We start from the raw sequence: 10,561 nt of genomic DNA on the forward strand, positions 1-10,561 counted from the left end.
CAAAAGAACTGGACCCACGGAGCCTAGCAAACTTCGTGTGAGTTGGTTCAGAGCTCTTCCGGACGAGTACTTTCTTCGGCTGACGCGACGGGCTCGCGTGTTCAGAGCCTTCAGCCGGATTGGGCTAGAGTTCACGAGTCTAGAACTCTTGTCCGCCTCTTTCCTTTTTCTTCTCTGTAACTGCAACTGAAGCAAGCTTTCCAGCCTACACCACTGCCATCTCGGTGTAAGTAAACAATCTTTTAAACTACCAATACGCGTCCGTGCCTAATTCCAGAGCGAAAGCCACCCCTCTCCGCCCCCGCGTGCCCGGGCTGCTGGCCACAGCCTGCGTGCAGCGCGAAAAAGGGCTCGGGGCGCGCCCGGCCCACACACTAGCCAGCACCATACTTCAGTTTTGTGGCTCTTATCAAATGACTATGTGGCTGCATGTTAACCTTTTGCAATAGACATTGACTTGTGTTAGTGTAACTCCTGGTGTTGACCAGACTGCAGCTTTTTCCCTGACTAACAGAGGTATAAAACTGATCTGAAATGGATCCCATAAGTCAGTGTTTCTCAACTTTTTAAGTAGCAAGTACCCCCTAACTTGTGAAAATTTTAATAATTACCCCAACATTTAATTTTCCAGGGGATTTTATATTTGCAGACTAATGTGTGCCATAAGTTGGAAGAAGGACTGTGTATATAAGACCATGATATGACAGATGTCTGATCTGGTGTGGTTAGGGTTGCCACCTTTTACACTAGGGGTGCCCAACTTAAGTATGTACCGAGGCTAGAGGTGATGTTGGCCAAAGCTAGGAGGGCTGAACACCAAATTATTACTGGGGAATGTAATTTTTCAAATTGCATCAAATTTTTTGCCATAGTTTTGAAAGTAAAAGAAGGTGAGAGAGAGTGATGAGGTACCCACACGCCCCCTGCCTGTGTCTTGCATACCCCCAGGGGTACATGTACCACAGGTTGAGAAACTATGGCATAGGTTAAAAAAAAAAAAAAAGATACTCTTTAAATTCTAATGAAGGCCAGCTATGTATGTGGACCAAACATCAGCATTGCTCTGCTCTTTACTTAATTCTGGCAGTAACTCACTTTAACTTTTACTGAAATCCTCTATGTGTTCAGTCTGCCAGACATGAAATTCCTATAGTGTATGTTATGTGTGAATGGCCTTGGGATACTTGGCTGCAAAGAGCTATACAGTCAAATGTGAAGTGACAGTTTAAGATCTTTTTTTTTCCCCTCAAGTTTCCTACAGTGTTATAGATCTCTTTCCAGAATTCTCTTATAGCAAAGTGGCTTGGCATCATCTAACATTGCATGTGGTGCATCCTGCCTAGTGCTTTGCAGCATATCCAAGAAGGGTCTTCAAGCTATAAAGAAAGAACTTGCTGATAAGCAGCAATATATTATCTTCATGCCTGCTCTTACTCCTCTGAAGCCAGATCTCACTAATAAAAGAGGAAGGAAATGACAGGCTTGCATGCAGTGCCGTAGCAACAAAGTTTGGCGTCTGAGGCAAAGCTCGCAGCAGCAGCCCGCCCTCATGCTGTGCACAGACCCAGGGGGCACACGCCCTCCCATGCTTTCCCAGGAGTGCACACAGTGGTGGGAACCATCCTTCCCCTGTCCCTGTACTCCCCCAAATGAACTGCTCACGGCTCTATCCTATGCCCCAACCCAGCTGTACAGCACCTGTTGGTGCTCCTCTTCAGCGCCCGGGGTGGTCACCTTGCTTATCCCTCCCCCCTCTTGCTACGGCACTGCTTGCATGAAGATTTGTGACCATGATAATCCATAAAAGGTGAGAAACAGCATTTGTTTAGTAATATCTTTTATTGGACCAAGTGTATAATTGGGAGAAGTGTTAGGTGAGCTTTTGGGTAGAAAATGTCCTTCCTCAGGTCACTCAAACTGCCGTTTCTTCACTGACCCATTCCCTTCTAGCTCAATGCAACCCCCATCTCAAGGTAGCTAAAAGGGACAAACCTATTCTGACTTTTATAAGCAGCCCCCCAACCTCAAAGTCCAAAAGAGGGCCATGCACATGATTAGAGGCCTAGAGACCAGATCATATGAACGGACGCTGAAAGACTTGGGATTGTTCAGCCTGGAGAAGAGAAGACTCAGAGGGGACTTGGTGGCAGCCTACAAGTATATTGGGACACACATTAGGGCCTGGGGAAGCATCTATTCACCAAAGCCCCCCAGGGGAGGACAAGAAATAATGGGCACAAACTGAAAAACTTCTTTACAAGTTGGGTGCTGAAGGTTTGGAACATGCTCCCCTCGGAGGTGGTAGTCACCCACCCTAGTGATCTTTTAAAAAGTGTCTTGTAGCCCACTTTGCTGGGGTCAGTCTTTCCTGCACATGTTCAGGAGGGCTGAATTTGATCTGTAAGGTCCCTTCCAGCCCCTTACAAGTATGAAACTATAAGATAGCCTTGAGTGTGTAAGCCCACTGCACATGAGTGAGCACAAGTGCAAACCCAAGAACCATTTGTTCCCTGGAAATGCACTATTTGTGGTGAAAGACTTTAGAGGGTTGACATTCCCTGTAAGAAACTGGAAGTCCTACTTTCACCAAAACCAGCCACAAACCCTACATGCCTTGCAGTGATTTTTTGGAGGAGAGCACAGACTGAACCCTCCTATTCCTAGAAGTGGAGATGTGTTGGGAGGAAGCTGCAAGAAAATATCCTACCATGGTCTCATTCTGTGGGTAAATGCCAGGTATTCATTCTGTTTTTATCAACTCAGGGTCTTTCACAAGCAGGGGATGAGCAGTTACCAAGCAGTAGACACCTGATTTGGTGACAACCACAGTTTTTAAAACCTATTGTTGTCCTTGGCAACTAGCCATGTCCTTGCAGCTGGATTACAGCTTTGGTCTAAGTATTATAGCAGCTCTGTAGAAAATATCTAATTATAATAATGCTGTGTCATCAGTTTGAGAATCCTGCTAGTGCTTAACTGATGCTTTCTATGCCTTTTTTGAAAAAAAAAATTGAGATATGAAACTATATAAATTGAGATATGAAACTATATAAATATTATTTTACTCCTTATGAAGGAAGGGATCTGGTTATTATCCAAATACCTAAGAAAGCAAAAGTGCTTGTTTCAACATTGTGGTTTAATATAACATCCATATGGCAAAAAGAAAAAGGGGTAGAATGAGTTACATGCTTTGCACCTTGATGAAATATACTTACGTTTGCCTTGTAGCACAGTAGGTGCTACAAAAGTTTTATTTCCCTCTCCTTAAACTGTTAGACTCTTCCAGTTTAGTCATGTGGCTAGGCAATTTGCCCCACCCTCTAATCTTTAAAGCACAGCTGATCTTATAAGGAAGTAACAGGCTCTCTCTGTCTGACATGCAACTCTGCTGACTTACAAGCAAACTACTTAGACATGAGTCTCTAAAGGTTTTAAAAAAAAAAACTCTTGCCTTCTCTTTTTGAAAGGACGCATAGAAGATTGGCCTGGTCCTAACAAATCAGGGCGGAAAGAAAGACGTGCTCAGAGAAAGACTTTAAAGCTTGGTGTAACTGGAGTGGAAGGTAAAAACAAAACTAAGCTAAAAACATTTAATTCTGAACTTTTACTATTGACTTTCTGTTGGATTGCAGTGGTACGTATCTCATTGTATGAATAACTGAAGCAGTGTGTATTTGAAATTAATTCATATATGAATGTAACAGTTCTGTTTAGAGAAGTGAATCATCTCTTCCATTTTGTTAAAGTTGAAATTATCTTGTTGCCTGTTGCTTAAAAAAATGACTGGGCTAGAAATGGGAACAGTTGGATCTCCCCCTGGGATTTAGAATTGAGAGCTCCTAGAAAGCTTTTAAGATGTTACTGGGTTTTTTGGGTTTGTTTTTTTTTAGAATAGCTCTGTTTATCTACTGGAATGGGGCAAAGTGCTGCATTTACCTCTTGGAAATAGAACTTTATCTGATGTTAAGAAAATTTGCCTCGTAAATTCATCCAAAATGGACAAGGGATCCACCATATTTGTGCTGTGCAACTGCCCATTCTCAAAAGCCAGGCAACATGACTCAGAAGGGCCAACTCCAAAAAAGAAGGCTTAGAAAAGGCACTGTAACACCTAAATTTTAAATGCTGAACCCAGAGTGGAATCCAAAACCAGGAAACAGGGCACTTTCTCTCCCAATTGAATGTATAGGAGGAATAAGGTGCCTCAGCAGGGCAATCCAAGAAACTTGGATGCTATGCAAAAAGTCAGCTAGGCAAAGTCAATAGGAAACATTGGGCACATCTACACATACATTAAGGCACTTTGTTCGAATGCACATTAAATTTAGTACCTCCAATGTGAGGTACTAAACAAATGCACATTATCCTGCCTTAATGCACAGTAACAAATGCACAGAGGCTTTAAGCGATGCTACATACAGTAGCCTATTTTACTGCACATTAGTGTAATCACACAGTTTTTTTTACATGGGCCTTTAATGCTCAGTAAAATAAGCTACTGCACATTAAAGCACACATGTAGACATGCCCACTGAGTGTAGGGGTGAGGTTGAACTCCCACCTCTCTGAAGTGTCCCTGAATCAGAGCTGCAAAGAGAAGCTGTTCTGGGCACACAGTCGGCGTGGAGCTGCAGGTGTCCAGGAAGCCTGCAAGTCAAACAGGGAGGCTCCATGCAAAGATAGGCACCTGCGAAGCAGGAACTTTCTGGCCTGCAGTCTTGGACAAAGGTGCCAACATTCTGCTTCTGTTCTTGCTGCCTAGTACTTGCCTGAGCAATTCATCCTCCCTTGATCAGAAGAAACTTGAGTGCTACAAATACGTAGCACTGATATTTCACTGCCTTCTCCTTCTCATTTTCTTGTCTCTGAATCAATCATAGACACCAGCATAGAACACTGTAAACATGAGCTTGTAGCCACTTGCACTGAAAATCTATTGGGCAGCAAACAAATATCACATTTATCCCAGGACAAATGCAATCATACAGCCTCCCTTATCCATTGTCCTGGAATAAATCCTAAAAACAATTTCCTGGATAGGAGGTAGTAACAGTTTATCTTGGGATATTGCAAAGTACACCTGTACAGTTCCAGGATTGCATAACTGAAACAATGGGGGAAAAAGCAGCACAACATTCAACTGCTCACTAAGTCCTGATTAGAAGGGTGATACATGTACATGCCAATTCCGGAATATTTTTTGTTCCTGGACAAATGCAGGCATGACTTATCAGGGACCAATGCTAGAAACAGAGCGTGCATCTGATCTTGTATCTCTTTCTCAACAATGGTCATTAAATCTCCAAAAGCACTTTGCATATAGATATGAATGTTTAATCTTCCTGGCCTGTAGACAATCTATATTTGCTTAATAATACTTTCCTTTTGACTGTGATTTAAATAAGTTTTTCAAAACCCTTGGACCTAAAATGTTGCTGTGTTCCAGTACAGAACAGAGGCAACTCTATATTTCAGTAATGAGTGAAATTAAACCTCTCTACCTGTTGGCTTAGTTGTGCACAAAATAGTTGCACTATTTTAAGTGCTGGCTAAATCAGTACAGCTACGGTAGTGTAAAAACACTTTCAAACAAGTATACCTATATACACTGGTACACCTTTATTATACAGCAGGTGGTCAAAATGAAACCAGCATAGGACAGATTCATATCAGCCTCATTATATCCACACACAGGTTTATATGAGTATAACTATCGTCACTCCTCCAATAAAAATAATTACACCTTTTGACCTATAAAGTTTAGATAAGTATATGCTGCTCATGAGTCAGCGATTCTCATAACACCCTAGTTAGAGACTGCTCATTGATTTTTTTGATAAACCATGAATAAAAGGCATTGCTTAGATAATAGGGATACATGGTTGTGCTGGCTCTAGCTTGCCTCAGCTAGGATAGATGCTTGTATATGAGAGGGGCAAAAATAATATATAGAGTAGAGAAACTCTTAAGAGGTTATTTTGAAAGGAAATCTGACAATCGCAAGGCCTCTCATTGAGGAATTTTGCCCAGTTGTGTGTTCTCTTATTTCATGCAATGTACCTGTGTCCATGAAAGGAGATGGGCAAAGAAAGGCCCAGCATATGTGTCCCAGTGCAATTTTATTATTACTTCTTGGGTTTTTTTATGTACTGCCTTTTAAGTTTTTCTCTTTCAAAATTAATTTCAGAATAAGTTAGTCAAGGTTCACACATGGCCTGATAACTAGAGCAACTGGAAATTTGACTTTTTTAAATCCATCAGTCACCTTTTTTAGATCTGCCTTCTCTCACATCCTTTATTTGTTCTATTTCATCTGTAAACTCTTTAGGGAGAGACCATTGTCTCTCACTCTGGGCCTGACACCACTACAGAGTTAGCTGACCTTGAGAGACCAACTCTGAGGTTGCTCAAAGGAGAGTAGACACAACTGCAAAATGACATTCAAACTACTGATCAGCACTGGTTCCATTGTCATCTGTGTGGGGTTCAAATCCTTCTGGGAGGCGTACCTGATGGCTCTCTCTGCTACTGCAGTTAGCCAAGCTGCTCTATGAAGTTCCACGATGGATTCTGGGAAAATGTTTGTCTGTTCTAGACACGAGGCAAAACTGTCGGAGGGTATTGAACAACTAACAGCAGCCAGTCATGTAGCCTGTGTCTACACAGAAGAATGGTTCCCAGGAGTGTCAAATATATGACCTGAGGAGCTGTCCTCCAGCCTACGAGGCTTCTGGAGGGGCTCAGAATTTCGCGGGGGGAGGGGCTGCCACCCAGTTCCAAGGTACAGAGCCCTGCTGAGGGGGCATGTTGGTGGCAGCAGGGTGAGCAATGGCGGTATTAATCCCTGCAGATCCCTGAGCTGAAATAGCAGCTCAGGAACTTGTGGTAGTTAATGCCACTAAAGCTCGCCCCGTTTCTGGTGATGGGTCTGAATCTGGCTCACAAGAAGCCCCCGTGGTCCAGATCCAGCTGTGAAGCCAAGGGCGTCTGATACCTCTGTGCTAGCAGGTGGAGGCCAGCCAAGATGAGCTGTTGGGCAAGTAGAGAGGTCCTTTTCTTTTTGTGTGGAGGCAGAAGTTGATTCAGAGGCAACACTCAAATTATAACTCATGTTAACTATACACTGAAAATGAACCCAAAGGCTAAATACAGATAGTCATAGTTTCATAGTTTCAGGGTCGGAAGGGACCTAATAGATCTTCTAGCCCGACCCCCCGCCAGGGCGGGAGAACAACCCAAAAAAAACCACTCACCCTAAAAACAAAAACGGGACTCAAATGAGTCCAGCCAGGTAAGTATCCAGCCTCTTCTTAAAGATCCCCAGGGTAGGGGCCAGCACCACCTCCCTTGGAAGTTGGTTCCAGCTCCTAGCCACCCTAACTGTGAAGAAAACGGAGGTGAAGAATTGGTTAAAGAGGTCCGCTTTATCCTCTGACGCAACCACCAGATTGCCCCGCATATCCTGCAGGGGCCCCACATTACCCGGCGCCTTCTTCATCCTCCCAATATATTTGAAAAAGGACTTTTTGTTATCCTTAATCCTGGACGCTAATCCGAGCTCTATCTCCGCCTTGGCCTTCCTAACAGCCCGCCTGCAGGCCCGAGCAGAGGAGGTATACTCCTCTTTGGAGATTACACCCCCCTTCCACCGGGCGTACGCCACCCTTTTGGCAAGCAGGCATTCCCGGACACCCTTGGTGAGCCAGGGGGGCTTTTGGACACTCCTGCCCGCCTTGCTTCTTGTCGGGATGGACACCCCTTGGGCCCCGAGTATCGTTTCCTTAAGGAACGACCACTCCTCTTGGACGCTGAGTTCCTCTGCCCTCAAGGACCCCAGTTCCTCTCCCACTAATCTCCTCATCTCACTGAAGTTGGCCCTCCTGAAGTCTAGGGCCACCACCTTGCTGCGGGCCCTTGACACTCTACGCTGGATGGTGAATTCCAGCACGCGATGATCACTATTGCCCAGGTGGTCAAGAACCTGGAGGCCTCTTACCAGGTCGTCGCCTGCGGCCAGGACCAGGTCCAGCAGAGCATCTCCTCTGGTGGGACTGTGCACCTCCTGAATCAAGTGGAGGTCCTGCAACTCGGCCAAGAACCTCCTGGAGCGGTCCGTCCCGGCTGACTGCTCCTCCCAGCAGATGTCCGGGTAATTAAAATCGCCCATGACAACTACATCCCTTGCTTTTAGTGTCTCCGCAAGCTGGCCTGAAAATTCCCTGTCCAGCTCCTCCTCCTGATTGGGGGGTCTGTAATAGACCCCCACCGTCAAATCCCTCTCGCCTTGCCCCCCCTGGATCTTGACCCAGAGCACTTCAGCTCGCCCTTCCCCTGACCCCATACTGCTGGCAGAGGATGTGTAGTGCTCCTTGACATAAAGTGCCACCCCCCCGCTTTTCTGCCTTCTCTATCCCGCCTGTACAGCCTATAGCCCCTAATGTTAACTGCCCAGTCATGGGACGAGTCCCACCACGTCTCTGTTAACCCTACGACATCTGGATTTGAACTAGCTATTCTGAGGGCGAGTTCCTCCTGTTTGTTCCCCATGCTACGAGCATTGGTGTACAGGCATTTAAGGCCTTGCAAGACTGTGTGCCCCCCCACCCCCTGATTAGCCAGACCATCAGGACCCCTGTTACTTACCTTTGCACCCCTTGCCCTGATGGCGTCTCCTCGTCTTCTTGCAGCCCCCTCCCCCGGCGAGTCTAGTTTAAAGCTCGCCGTACGAGATCAGCCAACCTGGAAGAGAAGATACGCTTGCCATTAGGGAGGGGCTGCCACCCATCCCGCCCCAGCAATCCCCCCTCCCGAAAGCATGGGTCGTTGTCAAGGAACCCAAGGCCTGCCCGGCGGCACCAGCTGCGTAAGCGCTGGTTGACCTCACCAATGCAGGCCCCATGCCTCTGTCCCCGCCCCCTCACCGGGTCAAAAAGCCCAAGGCTGAATTGATTTAATCTTCACACTAATCCAAACTGCATAGCTTGATCTGATAAGTAAGCAAACAGACATTCTTTTTTTGATTCCAGAAATGCAGCCAAGTGCCTGCAGTGGCCCAGGCTAGAAACCAGGGAGGCTGCTAGAGCATGTCTTCCTGCTGGGCTGGAGCAGACAGCTTGGACCAAAGCTAGCTAGCCTACCCTGCAAGGGAGGGGCTTGCAGGGGAGGTGCAAAGCATCCTGGGATACGGGGGACAGAGAACTTGAATCTGGAAGAGATCTGAGAAGGAAGTTCAATAAACTAATTTAACCTAAATCAGTTCAACCTAGATGTGGTGTCAGACTTACCTTAAACTGGTTACAGCCATTTTGAAAGTGGTTTATACGTACTGAACTTCTGTGTTACAGATTTTTGAGCCGGTTTCTGATCACTTATACCGGTTTATGTGTAACTTCTGTCCCTAGCCAAAAGGTCCATACGGTATCTAGAACACAAGGCCTCACTTCAGTTGGTGCCTCAAAGTGGTACCATACTGCAAATAGATATAAGGAACATAAATCCGAGAAAAAGAAAGGTGCTTTTTCTCTGGAAAAAAAAAACAAAAAACCTTATCTTCAGGGAAGTTTTTAAAATACTGTGTTGTTCTTCTCTCATAACAGATTAAGGAAGCAATAATACAAATCTCAAATCCCACACATTACTTCACCTAACTTCATCCTACAGAAATCAAGTCAGGTCACTAATATCATAAAATTGGATTAAATCATGATATTAACTGAAACTCTACTTCATGGGGTGTTTGTTTGTTTGTTTGTTTTTTGATTTGCTGTTCTGTTGCTGAGAGTGTCATCCTTGCATTGCATTATCAAAACGTTTATCTGCAGCCATAAGTACTAGAAGTTCAAATAGAAGTGGAGCTTCTGATGCAATCTTCCAATAATAGCAGCTAGGGCTTAGAGCAGGGGGAAAAGCCCTGTATATCATGGGACTTGCAGGCTCTTTCCTCTTTTCAGTATCTGCTAAGACCTCAATTTAGTTCCCTTTCCTGCCATCTGCAGTATTTGGCATGCCTAGAGTGAACTAGAAATGTGCTTCCTTGCACTCTTCAGTTCAATGGTTCTCAATATTTTTATATTCGAGGAAAAACTTTTGAAAATGCCAGCACTTAGCTTTCACTCATGTATTGAATACAGAAAAAAAAATAGAATAATTCTTCTGTTGCAAAGAACTCAAAGATCACAACAGGTCAGTTTTTGGTGCTGTAGATTCCTGCATGTAATTTCTGGGTTTACTTTGAATTATGTGTAGGTGTGTAGCACCCTTCAAAGGATCTCATGAAACCCCAGGGTACCACGGCACTTGAGAGCAGCTAGATCAGGTCTATCCTATATGCTTGGGCTGCCATATCTCTGTCCTTCAACAGCGCAAAGAGCTGTGATTCCATAACAAACCTAGCCATGCTGGCAGAAGCTCCAAAGGCAGATACAGTCATACTTGGAAAACTGTTTATCAAGAGAGCCTGTTTTGCTCATTAGGGCTTTTCATAGATTCATAGATGCTAGGGTCGGAAGGGACCTCAATAGATCATCGAGTCCAACCCCCTGCATAGGCAGGAAAGAGT

General features: G+C 44.9%; 1 protein-coding gene across 2 annotated transcripts in view; it reads left to right on the forward strand.

Moving 5' to 3' along the window:
• Positions 1-10,561, forward strand: part of BCL2L14 (BCL2 like 14) — a 67,505-nt gene that overhangs the window by 37,838 nt on the left and 19,106 nt on the right. For both annotated transcript variants that reach the window (XM_025213453.1, XM_025213454.1), the window contains exon 2: positions 3,471-3,566. In XM_025213453.1, coding sequence (XP_025069238.1) covers positions 3,471-3,566 — 96 coding nt within the window. The remainder of the gene's footprint in view (positions 1-3,470; positions 3,567-10,561) is intronic.

Source organism: Alligator sinensis, unplaced genomic scaffold, assembly GCF_000455745.1.
Source record: "Alligator sinensis unplaced genomic scaffold, ASM45574v1 scaffold91_2, whole genome shotgun sequence".
Classification (NCBI taxonomy): Eukaryota; Metazoa; Chordata; order Crocodylia; family Alligatoridae; genus Alligator; species Alligator sinensis.